Source organism: Fusarium tjaetaba, assembly GCF_013396195.1.
Source record: "Fusarium tjaetaba strain NRRL 66243 chromosome Unknown NRRL66243_c0000025, whole genome shotgun sequence".
NCBI classification, from domain to species: Eukaryota; Fungi; Ascomycota; class Sordariomycetes; order Hypocreales; family Nectriaceae; genus Fusarium; species Fusarium tjaetaba.
In genome coordinates, this window is record NW_023501221.1 from 179,549 (window position 1) to 206,785 (window position 27,237).

The following is a 27,237-nucleotide window of genomic DNA, read 5'->3' on the forward strand; positions in this document are numbered from 1 at the left end:
AAGTGTTGAGTGCTGAGGTATATACCCATGAAGTGACCGAGACTAAGCCTGTAATGGGAATTCCGGTGGGATGCGAAATTTGTCGCGATTTGGAGATAGAGTTAAATTAGAGTTATTTTCTGACGATTTGGAGAGATGAACCAGATTAATCTGATCCATGAGCCCAGAATCGGAATCCTAGTTCGCATCCCAGTGTCGTATCCCTTCCACCGGAGCGTCCTGACTCGTGATGCCGCGATTAGTGAACCAGCCCCTCCACTCATTCTCCGGTGGGAGACCATCTCCAATTGGACAAGAAAATAGCATCAATCCCCCGCAATGATCATCAAACCTAATCTTCCTACTCTATCCCCATGGGGTGGAAATCTCGGCACGATGTTACTTAAACACGCGACGATCCTTACATTCTTTGCATTTCATCACCCTCATCACCTTTCTTCACAATGTCTCTCCACGAGAAACAAAACATCGACCACGTTGAACAGGATGTCACCTCCCAGAAAGAATGGAGCCACGTCCAAGGCGAGCAGGGCGCCTCTATTGACCGCAACATGTCCCTCTGGGAGGCTATAAGAGCCTACCCTGGTGCCATAGCATGGTCGTTCCTCCTCTCCTCATCCATCATCATGGAAGGCTATGACATTGTCCTCATTGGCAATCTCATGGCTCAGCCGGCCTTTCAAAAGGCTTATGGTGATTGGTACGGCGATAAACTCGGATATCAGATTTCAGGGCCATGGCAGGCTGGTCTTGGGAATGGAACGGCCGTGGGGACTATCATTGGTGCTTTTGCTAATGGTTGGCTTACCGAGAGGTTCGGATATCGTCGTACGCTTGTCGCGTCTCTTGTTGCTGTTACGGGATTCATCTTTATTACCTTCTTTGCGCATAATCTTCCGATGCTTCTTGCTGGATCTATTCTCTGCGGTTTACCTTGGGGCGTTTTCGCAACCATGGCTCCTGCCTATGCCTCGGAGATCTGTCCCATGGCCCTTCGGGGCTACCTCGCCAATTACGTTTGTCTCTGCTGGGCTCTTGGCCAACTCCTCGCCGCTGGCGTCTTGTTCAGCTTCTCCGACAACGCAACCCAATGGGCATACCGCCTACCTTTCGCGATACAATGGATCTGGCCTATTCCTCTCGTCATCATTCTCTGGTTCACGCCTGAATCGCCGTACTGGCTTGCCAAGAAGAATCGTCTCGATGACGCGAAGGCTGTTCTGCGACGAATTTCGGCAAAGAGCAGCAAGACAGACGAGGATCTTGATAAGCAGCTTGCTATGATCGTTCACACCAACAAGATCGAAAGCGAACATACCAAGGGTTCCAGCTACCTCGATTGTTTCAAGGGTATCAACCTTCGACGCACCGAAATCGTCTGTCTTGTCTTTGTCGCGCAGAACACAACTGGCGTTGGTATTGGTGGTACACCAACCTACTTCTTCGTCCAAGCCGGTGTCGACCCAAGCAACTCCTTCAAATTCGCAACTGGTGCACTCGGCCTCGCTTCCGTCGGGGTAATCATCTCCTGGTTTCTCATCTACCGCATCGGGAGAAGAGCGTTATACGTCTGGGCCTGCGGAATCTGCACAGCCCTTATGCTCATCATTGGTATTCTCGCCAGCGTTCCCCAGACTCAAGCTGTCAGCTTCGGCCAAGCTGGTGTTGTTCTGATCTGGGAGATTGTGTTCTACGCTACTATCGGACCTGTTTGCTACGCAATTATTGGTGAGATTCCTGCCGTTAGTGTTCGCAGTAAGAGTATCTGTCTTGCTCGGATTGCATACTACATCTCGCAGATCCTCAATGGCACGTATGGTCCTTACATGATCAATCCTACTGAGGGTAACTGGAAGGGTAAAGTCGGCTATTTCTGGGTAAGTACCGGATTGCCCATGATCATTTCTTCTCTCACATTGTCTAGGCTGGACTTTCTCTGTTGACCTTCACTTGGGCCTACTTCCGCCTGCCTGAAACAAAGGTATGTGCTTAGTTCACTCGATGGTGCTTGATTGCTGACATGTATAAGGACCGAACCTTTGAGGAAATCGACATCCTTTTCGCCAACAAGACTGCAGCTCGAAAGTTCGCTGACACCAAGGTTGATGCTTATGCCGATGACTCCGAGGGTAGAATCATCAAGGAGACGGATGTCTGATGTTCGATGTCAGGATTTGCTGAACTCACGGTGGCGGGACGCAGGGGATAGTCATGTCAGTACATGGTCTTTGATAAGTGTTTAGAGGTTCTATATATCTATGTAAATGACGTTAGACGCTACTAGCTCTCGGGAGCTTTTGGTAACTGTGTTTATGACAAATGGGATGCCTTGAGGAAACTTTTGTCTGGACCTGGGCGGCCATTGCCTACCATCAGAACTTTTATATACTTGTCCGTTATGGACAAACTGACGGCAGTTGTGTCAATTGCCGGTCCCCTCTTGCAACTTTGATCCAATGCTGTCAACCTGTGATCCTCAATAACCTCGCTACTTGCACGCGATGCCTCACTAGATTCGCTCCCTGTCACCATACCAGCGCGTATGCCACAGCCATTCAGCCTCATGACTTCATAGCTCCAACCACCATCTGATTTAGGCGCATATGATCGGGTAATCGATCTGGCAGGTCTAGAGTACAGATCTGACACGTGTAGATGATATCACGGCTTATCGTGACATCATAGATCGGCAATGGCTGATACAACGCCTATAAAGTGTCAGACACCGAATATACATTGGTCGCTCGTCGTTATCACAAATATCCATCACTCTCAAATTCGCTAATACATATACATTCAAAGCCTATTCTTATCAAGTAATCTCCGTCGTCAACATGTCTGATAAGCCTACCACCAACCTCACCGGCACCGTCCCCAAGGCCATGGATGAGCAAGGCAGCGTTGGCAAGCAATTCACAGGTACGAAGATTGTGCACCCATGATAGGCTTACGTCTAATGATCACCACAGAGAAGGGAGCCATTGGAGGAACCGCGCAAAAGATCGGTGGTCCCTTTGACAAGGATGGTGTGATTGGGAAGCAATTCAATGCAGAGGGAAGCATTGGAGGTACAGTTCAAAACAATATGGGAGGAGAGAAGAAAGCGTGAATAGCGAATCCATATTAGCCGTCATAAATCACTGCGAGCCGTTTAGTCGCCTTTTGATACGTTGTAATGATGAAGTTGTGATGTTATTACCATGACAGTTACTATAAGAGCCCGACGTCCCGCCAGTCAATACAGTTCAATTGAATGCGAACCTCTTCTCTATTCGAAAGGATCCCATGGTGAATATTCCAAGAATTTGTGGCTCTGACTTGCGACGTGGTCATGGTCATCATTCTGACGTTGACATGACAGCCAAGACACGTCAACGTCACAGTGTTCACATCTCGGCTTCAATGATGCGCAATAGGACCATTTGCTCCGCAGATTGCTACCGAATCGCATGAAGGGGAAATGTAATGGAAATAGTGACGACTTGGTGATGTGCAAACTGAGGCGGTGTAATACAAGCCACGACAATCATTGGAGCAAGGTGCATACTTGCAGCTGAATCAATCTCGATTGGCAATCAAGCCTATTTAATTCGTCCATGACTTGTATGTACGATTCATCTATTCCTACTTCTGCATTGCAATGATATACACCTGAGCTCGCTCCAGCCCTCTCGCAACCTCGCTTCACCCATAGCCTCTAGAATGCTCTTCTCACTAGCCTCAGCATCACTCCGAGTCTCTCGCATCTCACGCCGCTGCACAGTCCAGCTATCATTCAAAGCATATCAATCCACCATGCCATCTTCCAAGTCGCAACAGTTCTTCCATACCTCGGGCGCGACGGACTCTGTCTGGGTTCATCAAGACCCTGTCTCTAACCGCCCATCGTTCTCCAAGCTCAACCAAGATATTGAAACTGACGTCTGCGTCATCGGTGCTGGCATCGGCGGTATTTCTACTGCTTACGAGCTCGTCACTCGCGGGCGCGAAGTCGTCCTTCTAGAAGCTCGTCAGGTACTCTCTGGAGAGACAGGTCGGACCAGTGGCCATTTGACCAATGATCTTGATGACGGGTATACTGAAATTGCCAAGAAGCACGGCGATGAAGGAGCAAGAATCGCTGCTGAAAGTCACGCCTGGGGAAGAGATCGTGTAGGAGAGATCTCCAAGATACTTGGTATTGAGTGCGAGTATCGCAAGCTTCCGGCTTATGAAGTTTCTCAGTACTCTACAAAGGAAGCGAAGGAGCATGAGGATGAGATGAATGAGCTTCGCAAAGAAGAGGCAGCTCAGCGAAAGTTTGGCATAGACGCTAGATTCGATGTAAGTCTCCCCAACACTCTCATCCCGACTGTTTAGCTAATGCTGTAAAGGAATCGTTGACAGTTCGTGGTTGGGATGGAGCAATCGACCAGCGCGGCGGTCTCGTCGTCAAAGACCAAGCAACATTTCACCCAACAAAGTATCTCAACGGTATCCTCAACTGGCTCAAAACCCAGCCCAACTTCCGCTGCTTCGACGGAACTCGCGTCATGTCCGTTGAAGAAAAGGGCATTGAGATCTTCGGCATCGGCAACAAATCCGTCACCGTCACAACAGCAGATGGCTACACCGTCAAGTGCAGCAACGCCGTCGAAGCAACATGCGTTCCTCTCCAGAAACTCAGCGTCATCGCTCAGATGGAGTTCATGCGTTCTTACTGCATCGCTGCGCGTGTGCCCAAGGGCGCTATTGAGGACTGTCTTTTGTATGATCAGGCGGAGGAGTATAAGTATATTCGACTGACGGCTTGTGATGACGAGCACGATTATCTTGTTGTTGGGGGTTGTGATCACAAGGTTGGGCAGGAAGATACGACTACTGAGTTTGGAGACCTCGAGAAGTGGACGCGCGAGAGGTTTTCGCAGGTCAAGTCTGTTGACTATCGCTGGAGTGGACAGATCTTTGAACCTGTTGATTTCATGCAGTTTATTGGTAAGAACCAGGGCAACGATCACATTTACATCATCACGGGTGATTCAGGCGATGGCTTGACGCATGGAGTTTTGGCTGGGCGATTGATTGCGGATGAAATCGACGGTATCAAGAACCCGTGGGCAGATGTCTACTCTCCCAAGCGCATCGCATCAATGGTCAAGTCCCTCCCTAGTATGATCGCCCACGATGTCCAGATCAACGCGCAGTACAAGCGCTTCCTGCAGTCGGACATCACAGACATTGAAGATCTCGGTCGCGGAATGGGCGGAGTATTGAACAAGGTAACGTCTCTTTGTTACTGTTGTACGTGCACAGCTAATATGTTTCAGGCCGGATCAAAGCCCATCGCGGTGTACAAAGACGAAGACGGCAACGTGAAGCAGTACAGCGCTTTGTGTCCCCATATGAAGGGCGTTGTGTGCTGGAACACTACCGAAAAGAGCTTCGACTGTCCTGTTCACGGAAGTCGATTCTCACGAGAGGGTATTTGTGTGATGGGACCGTCAAAGGGAAACTTGGATCCTGTTGATGAAGCTGGCAAGGATGATCAGGAGAATGTCGCCGGCAGTTAGATGCAGCCAACAATTGAGGATATTCTTATGTAATTCAGCTTCTCAAAGTATCCGCACATACGATGAAACGTGCGTAGGTAATACGTGCTAAACCGCTACGACGTTGTACGCGTACACATCATCAATCCACCAAAAGGCGACATGCTCAACGCGTCATCTCACCAATAAAACGTCTGCGTTTACGATGAGCCCAATTATTTGCGTTTCGCAACACCCTTGCCTCACGTCAGACCACAAACACCGAAGAAGCCGAGTGTGCACAGTGACAAAAAGGATGAGACACATTTTGCCTGAAAGCTCACGTCATCTTTTCTTACATCCCATGCGGGGTAAAATAGCTGATGACGCCAACATTAGTCCCGTCATAGACGTGAGCTCGATATAAAGTCAGGGCATCATTGACCGTTTTTCATCTTGATAAGGACGTTGGAGTGGCTTGACATTGTAATTTCTGCTTTTTACTGATATCGATTCATCATGAGGTCTCTTTTGGCTCTTACTTTGGCTACGGCCACTTCAGCTTTCGTCATCCCCGAGGGTTTGGATGCGTTCAATACTTGGAAGGATGATCTGAAGCAGACGCTTGAAGACATTCCTACTCGCTTCCGCAAGACTCTCGACGAAGCGACCGAGCAGCTCTCTACTGAGTTCACAGCCGCAATTCACAGCAGACTCCAAGATGAAGAAGCTTTCTTCCCTGAGGATGATGTAGACGACGAGTCTGCGGATATCTTTGGCCGAACAGGCGGTGACTTTACCGATCATACGACGTATGAACTCATCGCCAAGAGCAACTACACCAAGAAGTTCTTCAAGCTTGTGCAGAAGCACGAGAAGTTTGGAAAGTTGCTTAACAGCACTGATGCGAACTACACGCTTTTTGTCCCGACTGATGAGGCATTTGAGCATATTCCTCATCATCATAAGGATAAGCCTAGTGATGAGTTTGTCGAGGCTGTTCTTAACTACCATCTTGGTATTGGGGAGTATCCTGCGTCGCGAATTCTGTTCACGCATACTATTCCTACGACGCTGAAGGAGCCTCTGCTTGGTGATAAGCCTCAGCGTCTTCGCACGAGCGTTGGATTCTCGGGTGTGAGGGTCAATTTGTACAGCAAGGTCATTGCAGTCAACTTTGTAAGTACATCCCGTTGGATGGAATGAGGGTCACTGACTGTTGCAGAAAACCAAGAATGGCATCATCCACGCCGTCAACAGAATCCTCGTCCCTCCTCCCTTCATCGGCAAGGAAATCAGCCTCTTCCCCGCCCAATTCTCAACCCTTCTCCTCGCCTTCGAAAAGACCGACTTCGTCAAGTACATCCACAACATCCCCATGGTCGGCAGCACCGTCTTCGCCCCCTCCAACGACGCATGGCGCCGTCTCGGTCCCCGCGCAAACGCCTTCCTCTTCAACACCGAGACAGGCAAGAAGTATCTCAAGGCCCTTCTCAAGTATCAGATCGTCCCCAACATTACTCTCTACAGTGATGAGGTGTACTACGGCGATGAGAAGGTGTCGAAGAATTTTTATGGTCATGGAGATGACTTCCACATTGAGCTTCCTACGCTTCTTGAGAGGAGTGTTGGTGTTGATGTTCATACTTTCAAGAGCTGGACTACTATTGTGTTGAATGGACATAATGTTATTGGGTTTAATGATGCTGTTGGTAAGAATGGTGTCATTCAGGTTCCCAAGACTATCCCTATTCCGCCTCATAGAAAGGGTGAGCATCCTTCTGAGATGGAAGGTGAGATTAGCGTTGAGGAGTTGAAGGAGAGATTGGAGGAGTATGTTGAGGAGGATGAGGATGACTTTGAGAACGGCGAGCTGTAAGAAACTGTCACTCTTTAGACAGTGGAAGGATGAAAAGTCCAACAGTAGAATGCAGAGTCGGTATCATAGTGTAGGATAGTAGGGAGAGGACAACTTAGACTACAAGGAAACAATGAATAGTCTCCCATCTGAGCTACGTTTACACATTCTAAGACCATGATACAACACCTAAGTCACTATCAACAAAACCTAGCTTCAAGAAACATGATTACTATGAGCATCACTTTACAAATGCATAAGATTTGACAGAAGACCAATGGATTCCTAATCTAGATGTCTAGTCTAGTCCGTCCTGTGTATCGCAATTCCCAGGATCTCCGTCACTGGTGGTCCGGCATTCTGAGCTCAGACATTCTCTTCCCAAGACTCTATCAAGTCAAGTGGTAAACAAAGACAAAAACAAAAACAACCTGGAGTGGGGGACTTTCAAGTCTACTCGCGCACTCGGTCTGGCATTCCAAGCTCAGACAACTTTTACCAAACTCCATAAAACCAAAGACATAGGGAAGAAGGGGTAAGGCCACAGTTGTGCAGTGGGCTTAGTTCTCAGCAGCCTTGATGAGATACTGACGCATTCCCGAATTGTCAGCCTTGCCGAGAGTCTCAATCTTGAGACCGACCTCGTTGGTAAGCTGGTGGATCTCGCCCTCGTACCGCTTCCAAGACTTAAACATCTTGAAAGTGGTACCAGCGGCGACCTTGATTCCAAAGTTGGTGCAATACATGTCGTGAGTCGCAGTCACATCAAAATAGTGCATCGCTTTGTTGAGCTTGCTTTCAACGATCCAAGCGGTCTTGGGGTTAGCACCAACAATGCCAGCGTGGTCCTGAAGACCCTGGAGATAGGTGGTGAAGAAAGCGTCATACTCGACGGTATTGTATGCGGCGTGGGTTTGGCTCGCCTCATCGCCAGTAGGTCCATCTTGGCCGACGATGAGACGGTCGACGGGGGTCATGTGGCCCTTGAACTCGATGCAACGATCCTTGGCCATGGCGTCGGGGGCATTGTAGAAGATACTGCCGAGGGACAGGAAGAGACGAGCAGTAGGACGGGTCTGCTTAAAATAAATGTCTCCCTGCTCGAAGGAGCCATAGAGACCAATGCACTTCACGCCGGGGAAAGTGACCTTAGCCTTGGCGATGTGCTCAACAAGAGAGGCGTGAGAAAGGTCGAGAGCGACATAGACACACTCCTTGCCCTGAGCGATGAATTCGTGAACGTAGGGCTCAAACTTCTTGGAGTTCGCGGCACCGAGATCGATGATGTGAGTTCCGGAAGGGAGTTGCTGGACAACTTGCTGGGCGGTGGCCTTGATGATCGCCATCTCGTCAGAAGTCTGGTAAGACTTATCAGCAATGCAGTTCCACTTCTCCATTCCGGAAGTGTAGGCGATCTCCTTGGGGAAGTCACCCTTGCTAAGGAAGGCCTTGGGAAGCTGGTCGTCCACAAAGGTGAGGTTGATGGACGAACCACCGATGTCGATGACCTCACCGTCGGTAGGGTAAGCAGTAGAAAGAGAAGACATATTGTCTGTAGTGAAAGGGATGATAGTGTGTGGTTTGGTTTGGGGTATGAGTAAAGGTTGATAGTCCTTGTGAAGTGTTATGAGTTGATGTGAAGACCAAGGTCGAGATGTTGTGAGGTTGGTGAGGAGGAAAGAAGAGAACTGGATCAACAGCAGAAAGGAACTATTTATTTGGATACTGGAGAGGAATAGCATTTGACAGTGGTAGGGAACAATGCCATTGCCAGTGGGAACAACAGTCGTTTTCTGGCTTTTCCATTGTGACTCGCAGTCTTGTTCAGTGGGGAGTTGCCAGCTGAAAAGGACTGCCAAAACAGAGTGAACGAGCTGACAGTCCAATTGAACAAAGAGTTCGCAGTGGCAGACAGGATGAACCAGCAAGGCTGTTCTTGAATCATTCTCTGTGAGTTGTTTGAGAGCTTTGGGGAGTTGATTGGTGGGAGGGATTGATGGCAAGTCTTGAGACTGTTCAGATGGACAACCTTATATGCGGCAGTCAATAGTACAGTTCATATGGACAGACGGGGATGACAATTCTACTCGGCGTGAGGGACATTCGAGACTCGACGCTTTGTGAAATATTGAGAGTTTCGGTTCATGTTACTGTCTAGGTAATTGAGGTGGCTTTCACGAATTCATGGATACACCACAGACTGTAACGGAAGGATATCTGCACTAAACTATCTTGCAACCATTGATGTATCTTTCACGATGTACAATTGCAAGAAGCATTCACAAGAGACTTGATAAGACACGACGAATAATAGTTCATGACTAGCGAATCAGATACTACGTCCCCAAGCTTTAACCACCAGGCGTCCATCCACTTGCACTCCAACTCTCCGGACTAATATCAGGCCAATACAGCCCCTGCGCCCCATCATGATACATCGACGCATCAATAAACTGCAAATCCAGAACCGGCTGCGACAGCAACTCCTGCAACGACGGCTCCGACAACGCCATACCCGCCGTAGGATTCAACACGTCCAGCCCCAGTAACCCCGTATCCTGCGCAACAAACTGTCCCCGCCTCGCCTCAAGAGCCCTCATACAAACCTTCATAGCATCGACATGTCTACAAAACTCCTCCGCAGCAAAATTGCCATTCTCTTTTAGTTGGTGCAGAAACTGCGCTGCCGACTCGAATTGCTCTTTATCGCTGCGACATTCCTTCCCGTCGATTAGGCTTGAGATGGCGAGGACTGTGGCGGATGAGAAGAGGTATTGTGTGTAGAAGTAGTCGAATGTTGCGAAGGAGCCGTCGATCCAGCAGTCGATTAGGAGGCGGCAGGAGTGGCGTGCGCAGCGGATACACGCTTCGGAGAGCGTCATGGCGGATACGGGGATTTGAGGTTCAGTTCGAGGTTGAGTGTCCCAAGCTGAGACGTGAGTCCGTAGTACATGCAGAAGAATAGGACGCGTTGCAGTTATGGCGACTTGATTAAAGTACAAATGCAGTGACAGAGGCTTCGGACTCGGTTCAGGTGCATCAGTCGGTTCAATGTGAAGATGCGGCGGCAACTCCTCCACAAAAGCCCTCAGATCCCTCAACGCCTCTTGAACCCTCTGCGAGAGTGTTTTCTGCTGTGGTCTCCTTGTGTAAATCGCATTGATCACCTTTGCTGCCAATCTCGCGAGTCTCAGACCCGCGATGAAGTACGATGAGTCGGCAAAGTCATCGGATGGCGTGTCCAGGACTGGATCAGTGGGGAGATCGACCTCAATGTCGTCGTCTTGAATGGCGACGGGATGGCCGAGACGAGAAGCCCACATGCGATCGAAGCTGTATGCAGTCCACCATACGCGGTTTCTGTGTTCACGGGCCCCAGCGTCGCGGAGTTGGGATTCTGGGACGTTGAGGTGGAGACCCATTACGACGGAGAGACGGACTGATGAGCCAGCAAGCGCATAGGCTGTATATCGACGATTAAGGGCGAGAGAATAAAAAGACTATATTGTTAGCTTACTCCCATATAAAAGTGACAGACTTACCAGAAGAAGACGAATCTCAATGGCATCAATACGAGGCCTCTCGCTGATAATCCGAAGAATACGAGTCGCCCTCGCAAAATACGCCATACCCGGAAAGTTCCTATCCTTCGCCGCCGTCCTCGTAGAATACATCTCCCCAATCGCAAACAAAACCCAAAGCTTACTCCTCAAAAGCGAATCCGCCGAATGCGGATTGACGATAGTCTGCTCCAGCCCCTCAAGAATCTGACTCTTCCTCACGATATAATAAGTCCTACTAACATACTTCAACGCAACATTAACAAGCAGCCTTGCCCTAGAGGGTATAGGCCACGGACAATCCTGATCCGAAAGCGCAAGCAATCTCTCATCAGGTGCATAGTTCACCCGCGGGATATGACTATGTCCCGGTTCGGAAATAGCCTGGCGAAAGCGTGTTGCGAACGCAGCGTCGGAGGCTTCGCCGATGAGGACGGGGGTGTGAAGAACGTTCATGTCGAAGAACCAGGGCCGTTCTTCGAGGAGGGTTCCTTGGAGGGATGAGGTCTCGGTGCTTGAGACGTCGGGGATGGAGGGTTCAGGCCGAGGTTTGGCGTCATCTTGACGAAGACGCTGATTCTCGGCGATGAGATCGTCAATGTACCTGGGCCATTGTTGAACATGGGGATATTGAGGTTACGAGGGGGGAGACATACTGTTGGCTGACTTTGACGAGACGGTTCTTTCGGGGGTATGAACATTCGGCGCCTTTACTTGCTTGACGGCAGTTTTCACAGGGTTGACCGCCTGAGCATTTAACTTTCCTGGCATGGCATCGCCGACATCTACTCAATTAGTTCGGCCTCTTCACATACATGGGAGACTCTTACGCTGTAGATTTGGTCTTGCGCTGCCGTTTCCCAGGACTCAACGGCGTGACAGTCGAAGACCCAACATCCTCCTTATCCGAGTCACTCTGATTCTCAGCCATTGTCTCAAAACCTTGCTCTCAAACAGGTGATCTAGCAGGCCGAGCAACACAGTCTTAACCAATTACCCACCCGAGATCTTCCCGAAGTACCGACACGATCTGCGGTGTCGTGTGACTCTAAGAATACAGAAGCAGATGACGCCGACTAAAATCGGCGAGAATTTTACCTTTCCCGCGCTGACTCAGCCCTAACCTCGGCAGAAAAGTATGCTTCTCGGTGGTTTTTGTAGATCCCGCCGAAAGAGGTGAGTGGGAATAACACGGACAAAGATAAAATGCGTCCGAGACCGCTGGGAGAAAGTCATAGGTCCACTATTGTGAGCCAAGATGCAAGGAATTGGGATGTTTTAAATACCTGATTGAGAAGGTGAAGAAAACTCTTTCTAGTAAATATCTGTATTGCGTTTTAATGGATTAATTTGACGTTCGTTTCATTCACTTTTGTGTTGATACGCCTCATTCGTTTACACCATGGCTGAACCAAAAACAGCCCTTACATCTTCCCCAGAGTCACCACTACCCCCAATAGCCGCAGTCGACGACGACGTAGCCCAAATCCCGACCTGGCGAAAATGGGTTATCCTCTTCGTAGTATGCTGGATGCCCCTCCCCATGACATTCTGGAGCACCGCCATAATGCCCGCCACACCGGAAGTATCCTCCGACCTCAACATACCCGTAACCACCATAACGACCATCAACGCTGGTGTTTTTGTAGCGCAAGCTTTATCTGGGCTGATCTGGCTGCCTGTTAGTACGATTATTGGACGTAGGTCTGCGTACCTTGCTGCGAATGGGGTTCTGTGCGTTTGTGCGATTGGATGTGCTACTGTCCCGAACTTAGCTGGTTTTGCGGCGCTTTGGATTCTGGGAGGGAATACGGGGCCGTTCTTTTTGGTGGCTGGGCAGACTATTCTGGCGGACATTTTTGATCCTGTGAGTATATGTTCATGAGTGAGAGTTTATGCTGATGGTTATAGACGTCTCGGGGGACTGCTGTTGGGTTCTTTCTTGGGAGTTGTGTATCCTTTAATTCAATCGGTAAGCCTTCCGAACCTCTGTCATGAGATGGTACTAAGATCACAGCACCTCTTCTGGGTAGTATCATCGCGACATTCACCAGCTGGCGAGTCATCTACGGTGTTGAAGCCGGGATGTGTCTCTTTGGTCTCATTCTTTCTCTGTTGTTCATCCCCAAAGCCAGTGAAGTTGAGAACCCCAAATTAGCTGAGACGGCACGTCCCCGAACAGCCAAAGAGATTCTCCGGACCTTCAACCCGATGCACGTATTTTGTCAATTCAAATATCCCAAGGTCATCCTCGCTGTATGTATCCCTTCAAACCGAACAAATCCAACACTAACAAATCAGAACATCGCCTGCGGTCTCCTCGGCTTCAACCAATACGCCATCCTCTCCTCCATCCGCCGCGTCATAAACCCTCGCTTCAATCTCACGTCGCCTCTCTCCAGCGGTCTCTTCTACCTCGCTCCCGGCGCTGGATTCCTTGTCGGAAGCACAGTCGGCGGTAAAGTCTCCGATGTTGTCGTCAAGCGATACATGCGAAAACGAAACGGACAGAGAATCCCTGAAGATCGCTTGAACAGCAGTCTAGTCAGTGTTCTAATCATTCTTCCTCTTGGGACGTTGCTCTATGGATGGAGTGTCTATCATAGACTTGGCGGTATGGCGCTGCCAATTATCAGCGCGTTTATTGAAGGTTTTGGTCTCATGGCGTCGTTTAGTGGGCTGAATACATACGCAGCTGGTACGTCAATCACCTCGACAAAAGGACTCATCTAACAATCTTCAGAGGCTCGCCCAGCACATAGAACAGCAGTCATCACAGGAAAATACGTTGTACAGTATAGTTTCGGCGCAATGAGCGTTGGCGGCGTCGTCCCCATGATTGACAGCATCGGCGTAGGCTGGGCCTTCACCGTTAGTAAGTACATTTCTCCACAGCCATTAACTCTCCACTAACTAGTCAAAGTCACTTGTTTCTCGATGCTCGCCGGTATCTTAGTTCTCCTCATCGCGCGGTTCAGCAAAAGTTGGAAGGCGTAGGTTAAGACATGGCTTAGATAAAATTACAACCGGGAATGATGATCGTTACGAAAAACGGGTGCGAGATCTAGATGCGGGGGAAATCTAGATCTAGAATGAATTACCATAGAAGGAATAGATAAAAGTTATCATTTAAGTATTGGGCTTTTTCTAGCTACAGTATTCAAAACTCTCTCCTCATTTTCGCGTCGATATCCGAATTACTTCGGCTTACATTCCTTCGCCAAGCCTCGTTCGCATTCGGTCCCGAGGGGGCTAATAATTAAACAGTCGTGGGTTCTGGGGATGGGTTTGGTGGTGGAAGTTTGCGCTGACATGAGCTAAGATAGCTTGGTCGGGTATCGGCATGGGAATATCCATCCTGAGGATATTAAGACAGACAGCTGCTGTTTTGCCCATCCTGAATGTTATTTCTCTAATTATTGCAGATCTTCAACAAGTACTTCAGGTTGAAAAGGCTTGCAAGATGTATCGCGATTTATTGCTTCTCAGTTCATTCTTGGGCTTCACCCTCGCGCAAAGTGGCGCTGATCCGTACGCCCCAGTCTACACAACATGTCCCTCGTCCCTCAAAATCCGCAGCGCAAAAGATGTACGCATCCCTCCCTACGCTCTCTTTACCATAGCTGACTTCCCCAGGGCCTGTCTGATGAAGAATCGTCTTGGCGTGAACAACGCGCTAAGCAGATGATTCCCAACCTCGAAGACTACCTCAAACTCGCCAACATTTCCGACTTCAATGTCACAAACTATATAAACAAGCTCAAGACTGACGATGTCCCCATCGTTGGGTTATCTGTCTCCGGTGGAGGCACACAGTCTGGTCTGGGAGGACTAGGCGTCTGGCAAGCCTTTGATGCGCGGTCTGCCATCGCAAGAGCTGCAAGGACAGGCGGCTTGACGCAGCTCTTCTCATACATCACCGGTCTATCCGGCGGAGGTGCCGTCACCGTATCCCTTCTGTAAGTCCTCTCCACCATCACCCCACTCACCACTAACATCTCAGCGCCGCAAACAATTTTACCACAACAGACGGTGTCAAAAAAGCATCCAACTTCTCTCTCGACTACGCCTCCGGTCCAGACGGCAACCAAACAGCCTTCTTCACCAGCATATTCGAAAACATGGGCGCAAAACACGAATCCGGCTTCCCCGTCTCCGTCGCAGACACATTCGGTCAATTCTGGGGAACATGGCTCCCCGAGGATAAAGTATACAGCAACTACTCCGACACCGCCTCCAAAAACACAGCATTTTCTCTCGGCGACGCTCCAATGCCAATTGTCTGCTTCGCAGAAGTGATCCCCGGAAAATCCCCCGAGATCGGAAAGCTCATGTACCTGGGCTTCAACAAATCCACTCGCTTTAACCTGACAGCATATGAAGTCACACCCTTTGAGTTTGGAAGTTGGGTCGGCGGCCGCGTGCAGGCGTTTATCCAGACCAAGTTCCTGGGAACTTCTATGACGCAGGGCAAACCGCAGAATAAGAGTGAATGCGTGCAGGGCTTCGATAAACTTACGCTCATGCAGGGAACGACTGCTAATGCGTTTACGGCGTGGTTTATTGATTCGTTTTATGGAATTCCGGTGTTTGCGAAGAGATGGTTGGAGAAGAGACAGAAGGTTAACCCGGATATCAACGATGTGTCTATTCCGAGGGATCAGTATGATAATCCGCTTGTTGAGCTTGTGAATGAGACGGCGATGTATTTTGATTTGACGTTTAATGAGTCGTTGTGGGCGACGTATCCGAATCCGTTTGAGGATTATAATGAGGATATGAAGGGTGTTTCGGAGCTTCTTCTGGTAAATTGTACTACTGAGGGTGTGGATGATGCTGATTGTTTAGGTCGACGGGAGTCTTACGCTTGAGAGTAATCCTCTTCGTCCGTTGATCATTCCTGAGCGCAAGCTTGACTTGATCATTGTCTACGAAGCTTCATCCGATGCGCCTAACTCTTGGGTCAACGGAACCAACCTCATCAGTAAGTCCACTCTTCTTCTAGTATGATCTCAGCTAACCTCCCAGACACCGCCCTCACCGCATCCCAAGGCAACATCCCCTTCCCCAAGATCCCCGACGTAAACACCATCGTCGCCCAAAACCTCTCCTTCCAACCAACATTCTTCGGCTGCAACGCCTCATCCTCAACACCCCTCCTCCTCTGGCTGCCCAACGCCCCATGGACAGGGTACACCAACTACTCGTACACACAAACCCAATTCACACCGAACCAAGTCGACATTGCGCTTGAAAACGCATTCCAGGTAGCTACGTACGGTAATGGGAGTGTGGATGAGAATTGGCCGGCTTGTTTGGCTTGTGCGGCGATTAAGGGCTCGTTGAGAAGGTTGGATATTGAGATACCGAAACAGTGTGAGGAGTGTTTTGAGAGGCATTGCTGGAATGGGACTGTTAGTGATAGGAAGGCTATGGCGGGGGATTTTGATCTTAGGCCGAGATTGGATCCGGAGTTGAGCTTTGCGAAGTGGAATGAGAGTGATTGGGAGAAGGAGGAGAGTTCGGATGGTGGAGGTGGAAGTGGAGGGGATGACTCGGCTGGTGTTAAGCTTGGTAATGGTCTGGTTGGACTGGTTCTGTCGCCGGTGGCGATGGTTTCACTGCTGTAGTCAGACCCGACCGGATATCGGTTGTAGGTAGTCAATTGGCACGGGAACAGACAGATATGGATTGATTGCTCAAATTGATTTTGAGTCCGAGATGGCGGACGAGAGAATTAATGTGATGATAAATCTCATCGCACTTTGTCCACTGTAGGGTGAATGAACTTTAGTGGGCACGCTACAGAGGATCAGCGTCGCGTCCACTGAACTAAAGTGGCTCCATGCAGTGCACTCAACATCATAGCTCAATACAGTAACAACCTTCAATTAATTCTACAGCTCATCTAAGCATCCTAATTCTTCACCTGCACATTCTCCCTCATCACGGCTGGTTCAATCTCCCCATCAGTAGATTTATTCTCCTCAATCTTGGCCTCATCAACCTTTGTCAGATCAACAGCCTTGAGCGCAAACATAACAATCAGCATTGGCGCAAGAGAGCACGTCGCAGCAATCGCAAGAAGACGCTGTGTCTCGCGATATGCCTGATCAATAGCTGCGCGAACCGGTGTCCCCTTTGCGAATTTCTGCGCAACCACAATAGACTTGTAGATCTTGAAGGAGTTGGGCTTAGCTTGCTCGGGGAGATATGTCGTGAGTTTCTGAGGGAGGATGTTGTTCCAAATAGCACCGCCAACACTACAATTGTCAGTGATGATCTACTAAGGGAGCGGTTGGACTAACCTGGTACCGACGGCTCCGCCAAAGTTCATGGCTGCGTAGTAAACGCCCGTCACGACGGGGACGTCTTCCTTGGCGACGAGAGCCTGGATAGAGACTTGAGCGGCAGTTTGGTAGAATGCACGACCAACGCCGACAAGAGTCTTTGCTGTGATGAAAGATGCTTCGTTGGCGTGTCCTCCGTTCATGTTGACAAAGTGAATCATTAGACCTTGACCAAGAACACAAAGCGGAACACCGATAAAGACGAAGATCTGGCTGCGTTTTGTGTACTTCATCAAAATACCGCCGAGGACCGAAGCAATCTGGAACGCGACGCGAAGGGCGTTGCTAGGAAAGTCAGTATTGTATCAACTATATGTGAGAGGAACTGACTCAATGCGAGTAGCGTGTCCAGGACTGAAACCCCCAGCGACTTGGAGATAACTCGGAAAGAAGAGCGTAAAGCAAGAATAATGGAAAAAGTCCAGCATGGATAAAACACAAGCTGCAACGACAGTTCGCTCCTTGATCATTCGGAAGGGAACGAACGGAACCTTTGCAAACCTTGTATCCCAGACGAAAAACACGCCGACGACGACAACGCCAATGACTAGCATGGCGATGTAGCTGCCCTGGTCCCAACGATCACTATTCCTCGCGCCCGTAAGCGAAAGCGGAATGAGCGTGAGTCCAAGACCGAGAACAAGAAGCACTGCACCAAGAATGTCGAGATCAACCCAGATTAAATTGATAATCCTCTTGCTCAAAGTTTGTGTCTTATCAGCTGCGTCCCAAGCGCCCTTTCGTCTATACCCTGCTTTTCTGGCACGTCGCTGAAGAACATATAACGTGACAATAAGCGGCGCCGCGCAGAAGGGTAGGATGAGAGCCCACATGCCATAACCCCAACGCCAGGTCGAGTGCTTGAGAACACTATCAGCGACAATGGAACCGAGGTATAGTGTTGGGATCGAGGCGAAGGATTCGGGGAGTGAAGTCCAGAGACCACGGTTGATGAGGCTTGTTGTGTCTGCGATGAAGACCTGTTGCATGATGACGTAGCCTGTATCGCCGATTGATTCAAAGATTCCGCCGGCCTAAAATGTTAGAGAGATATGAGATGGGAATGGGGAGTCTTACGATGTAGGTTGCGATGTTTTGACATGCTGCGTACATCACTTGCGATAAAACGAGGAAGAGGATTGAAAAGGTTAGACCTTCAGCTCTACCAAACACCTGAGATAGTTAGTCTGCGTTGGAATTGATTGAGAGGTATGCATACGTTGGAGAACTTTGCCATGATGGGATATGTAACCAGACCGATGATTGTACTAACGACATTGGCTGTCGCAAGAGCCGAATGGCGCTGAAACGCAGAGGTAGCGTATGCATCGTAAACTTTTGTCGCGTACTTGAGGAATTGGCATACAAACGTCGTAGCAAACAACCTAAATCGTTAGATCAAACAAATGCTCAATGAGATAAACGTACCCAGTAAACGCAACGATCAAAGCCTTCTTAGACCAAGACTCCCTCAAAATATCCGTATTCGAAGCCTTCTCACGCTCCTTCGGCGCAGCTTCCACGTCAGAGCTCCGATGAGAATTATGATCTGCCATTGCAAGTAATCTCAGTCAAAACTGAATGCTATTCCTTCAAAGTTGAATGCAACGCTGTATATTTATAGAGTCTCAGTGACGGATGAATTCCGCGCCTACAATCCGGTGATCCATCTAATCTTATCAGATTTTCATGCATCGCGTGATATCATTGGTCTGCCAAGACTGGCGTGGCATGACTTGGCCGTGATCTGATAAAAAAGGCCTCATGTTTTACAGGGATTAAAGGAGCCGCGTTTTTTTATTCTGGGAATAGTGGTGGAGAGGTTTAGGTAAACGTGGATCACATGAAGATGAGTTACGCTGGTGGGTTTGGCGTTCCGAGAACAGGCGATCTCCAATGACACGTTTTTTAATCCCTGGGAAGAATTTTCGCATCTGATTAATGATGAGATTTCAAGTATTGAGTGTTGCCACGAGCTGGAGTGATCTACCGTATGATTGAAAGCTTGGTGCGAGATAACCTTGTTGTTATCAATCTGATCAGTAACGTGGGGGGCCTGCAAATGACTGCATCACAAGCCAAGCGATGGCCATGCAAGAATGAGATGCAATGTAATTTACGAGACTGTTGAGCTCCGGATATTCGGAACCGACCGTTGGAGAGATGTCTGTGCGAATAAGTTCTGTAAGACTTGATGAGAATGGTTCATGCAGTGCATTGAGGTTATTCCCGAGGCGATGGTCCACGGAATGATCCGCTTCAGGTCCACTTGGGGAGCAAAAGCGCCGAGTTCTGGTCTGCAGACGAGTTACCGCTTTGGGCATACATCCACCGTCTCTCACGATGAATTTTCGTACCCCATGTAACAAATGCTTCACGTCACAGATGTTCTTAGGCAAGTTAAGCGAAGGGCATTCTATGAACGAGGAATTGACACCTCTTAATTACAAATTCTATACTATATACCAGCTGTTCACCAGACAACTGCTTCTATACCTCTCACCATGTTGAGCCTCCAATTGACATCGTCAAGCTCTGTCGCGTCTAACCAAGGTTGTTCGGGGTCTTGGCTCGAATCTTGGGTCCATACAAGAAGAATATGACGGGAACAGGTACAAGAGCCAGCGCCAAGAAAGCAAGGATGCTGTTACCCCAGCCGAGACCGAGATCATCGTACATGGAGAGTCCAGCGAGGGGAAGCATAGCGCCAGCGAGAGATCGCAGGACTGTCATTGCTGCGACGGCTGATGCTGCGTAGGTGATGTATGCGTCGACGAGGTAAGTTTGAAGACACATCTGTATCGTTAGTGCTGCACAATCAGAGCGAGAGGAGGTTGACTCACCATAATCCCCATAAGACCAAAGCAAAACAGCGCAACGCCAATCATGGGCACAATCCAATGCACATTCTGATCCGCCGCCCAACCATACCAAAACAACGCGCCCACAATCAACAACCCCGAAGGCAACGTCATCCAAATCGGCAATCGATCCTCCGGCACCGTCTTACCATTCTGCGCAATCTTTTTCTTGATGACAACATCTGTCATGACCCCAAACGTCATCGTACCAAACAGCATTCCAATACCAGTAGGCAGATACGCGAGACCGATTGTGCCAGTGCCGAAACCGTACTGCTGCGCGAAGACGAATGTGAAGGTGCTGAACATGAGGTATAGCACGCCGTAGACGATGGCGACGTAGAGGGAGAGGATGAAGACGGGGAGATGGGTGAATAGCATGCGCATTGGGCGGATGGAGGCGTTGCTGAGGCGTTGCTTTGGTGTGAGACCGTCTTTGTCGAGGATGGAGTATAGGTCCTGGTTACCAGTTTCTTTCTTGAGTTTGGCGGCTTTGGCGCGGAGAAGGGTTGGAGCGTATGTTTCTGGGGCGGCGAAGTAGCACAGCGCAGCGATGAAGCCAGTCTAATGGTCAGTCACGACATCATACACCCAGGTAAAGCACTTACAAGAATAGCAATCAGCCAGAATACCCAGCGCCACCCAATAGCCTCAACCATATACCCACCAGCCAACGGTCCAATACACGGTCCAAGAAGCGGTCCCATAGCCCAAACAGCCATGGCCTTGCCTCTCTCCTGCACGGGAAAGATATCCGATATAGTTCCACTACCATTAGTAACAGGCGTCGAGCCCGTGAAGCCCATCAAGAAGCGAAACACGATAAGCATGGGCATGTTTTGGCTCAGCGCGGTGGCGACGGTCATTATAAGGAACAGGACGTTGGCGATGTTGAAGACAATAGCACGGCCGTAGATTTCGCTTAGGGGCGCGGCGAGGAGGGGACCGAATGCGAAGCCGAGGACGTACACGGAGACGACGAAGGTTGCGATGTTGCGGTTTGATGTTTCGAATTCGCGCATGATGTCTGGGACGCCGGGGGCAAACATTGAGGAGCCCTGGGTTGTTAGTGGTGTAGATTGGGGTGAGGGGGCGACGTACGAGAGGTCTGAGATGTTAGTGAAGTAATGAAAGAGTGAGAGGAGACTTACGTTAGGAGAGTCATGACGGAGAGGGCACCGATGCAAGACCATTTCTTCTTCGCAGGCCAATTCATGGGATTGTTTGGATCATCAGGTCCATCCCAACCAACAGCGTTCGGATCTTCATCCTCAACGACGTCCTCTTTCGTAGGAGTCTCTTCATCCTTCTTCGCAGCGCTACCGGTATAAGAAGGCGTGAGAGTCCGCTGACTCGTGGGTCGTTCAATGTCAAGTGAAGCTTTCGTTTCCGCCATCGTGAAGACTGAAGCACTAAAGACAAAGGAGAACAGAGAATGAAGGGGTGATGAAAAGATATTTAACCCAAGCCACGACTCACGAAGCGTAGCCAACGAACCAATAAGCGAGTAGTTCGAAAGCGAAACCGAGAGATGGGGGAGTTTGGCCAATAGTGTCGCGTTTTCGGGCCCGTTTAAAAGCCCGCGCCGGGTTGGTTATGCGGGAGCCCCACACGGATCTGGCGATTTCCGTACCGTTAGTTATGCAGATTCACGGGATTTGTGCACATTTGTGCAGAAGGCGGCCGGATGGCCCCTTTTAATTTTCCCGGGGACGGAGTTGTGAATGCTTCGTCTTACGGTGCGAGGCGGTGTCGCGATCAACTGGTCGAGATATATTCCGTCTGGAGATGAATGATTCTTGGCGAGGGACTCGTTATTATATTGAATGAAATACTCCGTACGTTTAGGCGTGATTCATTTGTTGGCTGTTCAATTGAGAATACGGCGTACGTTATACGCGTATTGGTTCCCCGCAGTTTCCGATCATGTGAGCTTAATGTTATTTTTGTCCTCAACCTTATCCTTATCTTTATCGCTATCCATATCCTTATCTTATCGACATCGCCAACACTGAGAAACATGAGACACCGATTCAATGCGCAACATGATCAATTCATTCTATCCATGTAAACAATCTAGACCACCTCATTCCATATTACAACAATCTCACCCAAATCATCTCCATACTACCTATATCCTGCCAACTCAATTAAGCCTTCCTCTTCTGCAACAGTCCCTTGAACGGATTCTTCCCTCTGAACCGCATCCACGTAGCAAAGTAAACCACCGCATAATTAAACGCGATAAAAGCGCAGAAAATGCCAAAGTCCCTCCAAATGTTTCTGTAATACACACTAAAACCCGCTCCAAATTGATCACCAGTCGCATACTGGCAAAACTCACAGTATCCATCTGATCCAGTAGTGACATACCCTCCCGCGCGCTGAATAAACGGCTCAACGTACTCATCGCACGATTGACCGCTCGGCGGTTCAAAGCGCGCAAACTCACCCTCCTCGCAGCGAACAGGCTGGTCGTGAATCGCAGCGCCAAGGAAAGCTTCGAGGAGGTAGTGGAAGGGCGTGAGCCAGTACATCCATTCGCGCCAGAAAGTGGGGAGACCTTGAGGCGGGACGACGACTCCGCAGAAGGATACGACGAAGAGGAAGAAAATAGGCACAAGGAGAGATGCGAGGAGTTCGTTGGGCGCAAAGGCAGCGATGGCTTGGCCGAAGGAGACGTAGTACAGCTCAAAGAGCAGAACGAGCAGGAACGCAAAACCTGATGTGAACGCTGACGCGCGCCAGCCAAAGACTCCCCACCACCAGCAATTGAAGTAAATACCGCCCGCGATGATACGATACGGGATTTCAACGACGACAACGGCTGTAGTCCAAGCAACCCAGCTGTAGATCTTGGCATTATTCTCCCTCCACTGGAATATCTGGCGCGATTTGAGAAAGACGGGCTGGAGCTGCTGAATGAGAGGCGGACTGATCGTCAGCGTCATGAAAATGGAGAACAGCCTGTTTTGGTAGTCAATCGATGCGAAACCGATCTTGTAAAAGGTGAAACAATTAAAGAGGCCCGTTGCGATGTGAAGCATAAAGTTACCAAAGATGTAATCCGGTGACCGCCAGAACGAAACGAAACTTCGACGAACAACGGCGTATGTCTGTGTAGATAACGGCATGGCGTACTCGCGATCATCTTTAAGACTCTTTGAAGGCTCAACATTCCGTCGGCGCTCAATCATCTCCTCAATTTCCTGAGATCGCTTCTGTCGCTCTGAAGACTCCGCCCAGACATCTCCCCAGTCTTGACCATCATAGTCAGGATTTCCAGCACCGATCGCATCGAGCATGTACTCCGCTGGGTTAGCGTGCGGGGGACACTTGGGGCCGCCGTTGGACTCAAAGTACTTGATCAAGTTCTCTGAATCATGGCCTAGAGGACCGTGGTAAACAACGCGACCGCCTGATTTGAGGAGTAGAAGCTCATCAAAGTTTTCGAAGAGGACGGCGGAGGGTTGGTGGATTGTACAGAGGACTGCTTGGCCTGCGTCTGCAAGTTTGCGCAGAAAGCGCACGATGTTAAATGCAGCGCCAGAATCAAGACCAGAAGTCGGTTCATCCAAAAACATAAGCAGTTCCGGCTTCGACGCAAGTTCAACACCAATCGTCAAGCGCTTCCGCTGCTCTGCGTTGAGACCTTGTCCAACGGTACCGATGATCGCACCAGCAATGTCACGCATCTCAAGAAGATCGATGATGGTCTCGCAGTACTCCATCTTTTCCTGCTTCGACACTTCCTTCGGTTGACGGAGGAGAGCAGAGAATTGGAGGGCTTCGCGGACGGTGGCGGTGGGTTCGTGGATGTCCATCTGCTCAGCGAAACCAGTTGCGCGCTGGAAGGATTTAGGCAGGGGACGCCCGTCGACGAGAAAATCGCCTGTGATGGTGCCGAAGTTGAGACGTTGGGCGAGGCCGTTGAGAAGGGTCGTTTTACCGGCACCTGAAAATGTTAGTGTTGGTGAATTAATTGAGAAGAGTAGACTTACCGGATGCGCCCATGAGAGCGGTCAATTTACCAGGACGAACGTAACCTTGGACATCGTTGAGGAGTTTTCGCTCGCCTTTTTCGTAGGGGATTGTGTAATTGATGTTTTGAAAGGTAAACACGGTCTCATTCTTTGCGACTTCTTGGGTGATCTGCTCATCGCTCTTGGTACGCTCAGCATCACCATTCGCGACAGGATCACGTCGACCAGTCTCTTCATCTTGCTTGTCGCCCTTGGCTCTACCACCAGTCGCAATAGACTCTTCGACTTTCTTGGGGACTTGTCCTCGCTTGAAGACGGTGATCGCGCCGCCTCCGACGTTGGGCTTCATGAGTTCCATACCCAACGCAGTGAGGAACACGAAAAAGATGAAGAAGGCCCAGAGAAAGCCAAAGTTGCGCCAGAGATGAGAGCGTGTGTATGTGAAGGATTCTTGAATGTACGCTGCGCCAGATACAGACGTTGAACCAGGCGATGCACCCGCAAGAGTACAGCCCTGGTTCTGAGGTCGTGCATTCGGGCCTTGAGGCACAAGATATGGCGGTTCGCATTGGAGAGTGAGGTACGCGAACTCATTGGCCATGAGACACTCGAAACCGTACTGAATCCAATTGATCCATCGTAGCCATCCAAACCAGGGATGCATCGAGTCCGGCGGAATGAGATAACCCGTATACACAACGAGAATCTGAATCGCAACACCCGTGAACCGCGTCGCGACATCCAACGTCCCGCACCAAGCAGATATAGCCCTAAAGAACGCATACGTCACCATGGTGACCAACCAAAGAATGAGATTCGAGATAAAAAACTGCGACGCCGTTCTCGCAAGATTCGCCATAAAGTAAATAATCACATTAAAAATAATGACCTGTATAAAAACAAGCGGGACGTCAACGACAGTCTGGGCGATGGCGAATGCAGAAGGGCGGTAGAACGAGAACGACTTGTGCTTGAGAAGAATAGGCTTTGACTCAAATGCAGCGGTCTGTTCAGCTAGTGCGAGGAGGGCATTGAAGAGAAGAAGAAAGAAGAGGGCACCGCCGCGGGGAAATGCACCGGCTGCTGTGTCGGGGAGGTTGTAGAAGAGCGAACCGACGATGAGGCCTTGGAATAACAGACCGCCCCATTTTCCAAAGAGAGATGCTTTGTCGCCGAACATGACGAGGAATTGGCGGTGCGTGCATGCTAGGACCTGTTTGTGGAAGGCAATTTCGTAGTTCTTCTTCTTACTCTTCTCACTCTCGTTCCGTCGCCGCTCTTCAGCTAGTGTCGTGAGCTCAGCTTCAAAGTCATCGATATCGCGAAGATTCTTCTGGTAATCATCGCTGCGACGATATGCATCCGAAAACTCAACCGCTGAGCGCGGGATACGATCTTCCCAGCCTTCACGAACACTGCGCTCATGCTCATCCGTCACACTCGTCAGAAAATCGGCGGTGGTCCAACGCTCAGGACACTCAAAGCCCAGATTCTGAAAATACTTCTTTGCATCTTCTGCGCGACCAAAGTACAAACACTTTCCCTCATCAATAAGCAGGACTTTATCGACGAGGTCGTAGAGTGTTTCACCAGCTTGGTAAAGCGACACGGCGGTGGACGTATCAGCCATGTTGGTCATGGCGCGAATAGACTTGACGTATTCCACTGCAGTGCTCGCATCAAGACCTTTGCTCGAATTATCCCAGCCTTGTACCGAAGCACGCGTAATCATCGCTTCAGCGATAGAAACGCGTTTGCGCTCGCCGCCCGAAACACCACGAATAAACTCATTGCCGACTTTCGTACCGAGTGTATGCTCAATCCAGAAAAGCTTCGTAACAACCCTCAAAAATTCACGGACGTAGTCTTGACGCGTTTCACCCTCCAGACGAGATTCCTTACCAGGCGTGCGCGTCTGCAGCGCAAAAGTAAGAGTGCGCTTGACAGACAGCGTGGCGTAGTGAAGATCATCCTCAGGGTTATAAATAATCTCACCGCGGAAATCTTTCGCCATGGTCGCTGCGTCGGTTCCACCGTATGTAACTTCTCCCTCGACGGATTCAAAGCCCGCGCGTTGATTGCAGAATGTTTTGAGGAATGTACTACATCCAGCGCCGGGACGACCGAGCACGAGGAGTAATTCACCTGGTCTAACGCACCCGTCAAAGTTACTGATGAGGTCTCGAACGGGTGGTTTCGCCATCGCGGCTTTGGGTCCTTGAGTGAATAATTTCCCTAGTTTGCGCGGTAGACCTAGGAAGAAATCGCCAACTGTAGGTTGAAGACTTGATCCGAGACCGACGCCGCGAACAGTGAGGTTTCGAAAGATAACACCGCTGTGACGCGTTTTTTCCTCTTCACTTTGTTCTTGTCGCTTTTGACCAAAGATTCGAGACATGAGACGGTCGAGTTCTTCATTATCTTCGTTCGCTTCTTCTTTCTCAGCGGGTGTAGAGGCGTTCGTGCGTCGACGCGAGAGCACGCGGAAGAGATCATCTTCCGTACGATGAGACTTTCGTTTCTCAAGGGTCGGTTTCTCATTCTCAGTGTGAGATTTGATCGGTGCAAAGACCGGCGCATCATCGTTGGAGGATGTACTCTTGCGCTTTTCCTCAGTGGATTCGCCGCGTGGAAGAACAGTGCTCGAAGAAGAATTGCGATCGAGGATAGGCTGTTGAGGCTCAGAGGCTAACGCCGCAGCTGTACCGGGTGAGGCTGAACTGCTGGCGGTGACATGCTCATACGTCGCAGCCGCAGCCGCAGTATCACGGCCCGCAAACCCGGCCTCAAGCTGTCTATCAGCGTTTCCCATTGGGGTAATCGAGTTGACGCTTGGCGTAACGGGGAAACCGCCTGGGATGTCCTCATCCCTAGGCGTAGGTCTCTGATCAGCCATTTTGACGTCAATAACCTCACAGTAACGATGAAGAACACTCTACGGGCATTGACCATAATAAACAGACATTTTTTCACTTGTGATTTATCTATGACGACATTACAGAACAGTCTAGTCGGGCTTTCGGACATGCTGGAATTGCGACGCGGTCCGGGCGTTGAGTGGAGATTAGGCGTCATCGATACAGAGTAGATTACCCTAAAGCGATCAAAGAGTCAATTA

The 27,237-nt window shown here is 49.7% G+C and overlaps 9 protein-coding genes across 9 annotated transcripts; 5 read left to right on the top strand and 4 right to left on the bottom strand.

The window, feature by feature from the left end:
• Positions 1-443: 443 nt before the first annotated feature.
• Positions 444-2,158, top strand: FTJAE_1332 (alpha-glucoside transport; the record flags this gene model as incomplete). The annotated part of the gene is made up of 3 exons (XM_037346452.1): positions 444-1,877; positions 1,925-1,981; positions 2,030-2,158. The coding sequence occupies 3 exons, from the start codon at positions 444-446 to the stop codon at positions 2,156-2,158; spliced, it is 1,620 nt and encodes a 539-aa protein (XP_037211621.1).
• Positions 2,159-2,834: 676 nt separating this feature from the next.
• On the top strand, positions 2,835-3,109 carry FTJAE_1333 (uncharacterized protein; the record flags this gene model as incomplete). Its single annotated transcript, XM_037346463.1, has 2 exons — positions 2,835-2,919; positions 2,970-3,109. The coding sequence occupies 2 exons, from the start codon at positions 2,835-2,837 to the stop codon at positions 3,107-3,109; spliced, it is 225 nt and encodes a 74-aa protein (XP_037211622.1).
• Positions 3,110-3,795: 686 nt separating this feature from the next.
• On the top strand, positions 3,796-5,549 carry FTJAE_1334 (uncharacterized protein; the record flags this gene model as incomplete). Its single annotated transcript, XM_037346474.1, has 3 exons — positions 3,796-4,323; positions 4,374-5,258; positions 5,307-5,549. 3 exons carry the CDS (start codon positions 3,796-3,798, stop codon positions 5,547-5,549), a joined length of 1,656 nt encoding a protein of 551 aa, XP_037211623.1.
• A 477-nt stretch (positions 5,550-6,026) lies between these two features.
• On the top strand, positions 6,027-7,386 carry FTJAE_1335 (oxidoreductase; the record flags this gene model as incomplete). Its single annotated transcript, XM_037346485.1, has 2 exons — positions 6,027-6,686; positions 6,733-7,386. The coding sequence occupies 2 exons, from the start codon at positions 6,027-6,029 to the stop codon at positions 7,384-7,386; spliced, it is 1,314 nt and encodes a 437-aa protein (XP_037211624.1).
• A 539-nt stretch (positions 7,387-7,925) lies between these two features.
• FTJAE_1336 (positive activator of transcription) lies at positions 7,926-11,856 on the bottom strand (the record flags this gene model as incomplete). Its single annotated transcript, XM_037346496.1, has 4 exons — positions 7,926-9,394; positions 9,968-10,865; positions 10,908-11,529; positions 11,756-11,856. 4 exons carry the CDS (start codon positions 11,854-11,856, stop codon positions 7,926-7,928), a joined length of 3,090 nt encoding a protein of 1,029 aa, XP_037211625.1.
• A 471-nt stretch (positions 11,857-12,327) lies between these two features.
• On the top strand, positions 12,328-16,555 carry FTJAE_1337 (major facilitator superfamily transporter; the record flags this gene model as incomplete). Its single annotated transcript, XM_037346507.1, has 9 exons — positions 12,328-12,610; positions 12,943-13,181; positions 13,227-13,623; positions 13,669-13,800; positions 14,351-14,514; positions 14,562-14,884; positions 14,929-15,730; positions 15,774-15,909; positions 15,954-16,555. 9 exons carry the CDS (start codon positions 12,328-12,330, stop codon positions 16,553-16,555), a joined length of 3,078 nt encoding a protein of 1,025 aa, XP_037211626.1.
• Positions 16,556-16,842: 287 nt separating this feature from the next.
• On the bottom strand, positions 16,843-18,831 carry FTJAE_1338 (major facilitator; the record flags this gene model as incomplete). Its single annotated transcript, XM_037346517.1, has 6 exons — positions 16,843-17,188; positions 17,234-17,560; positions 17,606-18,309; positions 18,353-18,448; positions 18,495-18,660; positions 18,704-18,831. The coding sequence occupies 6 exons, from the start codon at positions 18,829-18,831 to the stop codon at positions 16,843-16,845; spliced, it is 1,767 nt and encodes a 588-aa protein (XP_037211627.1).
• Positions 18,832-19,819: 988 nt separating this feature from the next.
• FTJAE_1339 (multidrug resistant protein) lies at positions 19,820-21,532 on the bottom strand (the record flags this gene model as incomplete). The annotated part of the gene is made up of 5 exons (XM_037346528.1): positions 19,820-20,071; positions 20,119-20,700; positions 20,745-21,194; positions 21,238-21,244; positions 21,288-21,532. 5 exons carry the CDS (start codon positions 21,530-21,532, stop codon positions 19,820-19,822), a joined length of 1,536 nt encoding a protein of 511 aa, XP_037211628.1.
• A 754-nt stretch (positions 21,533-22,286) lies between these two features.
• FTJAE_1340 (ATP-binding protein multidrug cassette transport) lies at positions 22,287-27,015 on the bottom strand (the record flags this gene model as incomplete). Its single annotated transcript, XM_037346540.1, has 2 exons — positions 22,287-24,091; positions 24,138-27,015. The coding sequence occupies 2 exons, from the start codon at positions 27,013-27,015 to the stop codon at positions 22,287-22,289; spliced, it is 4,683 nt and encodes a 1,560-aa protein (XP_037211629.1).
• Positions 27,016-27,237: the final 222 nt, after the last annotated feature.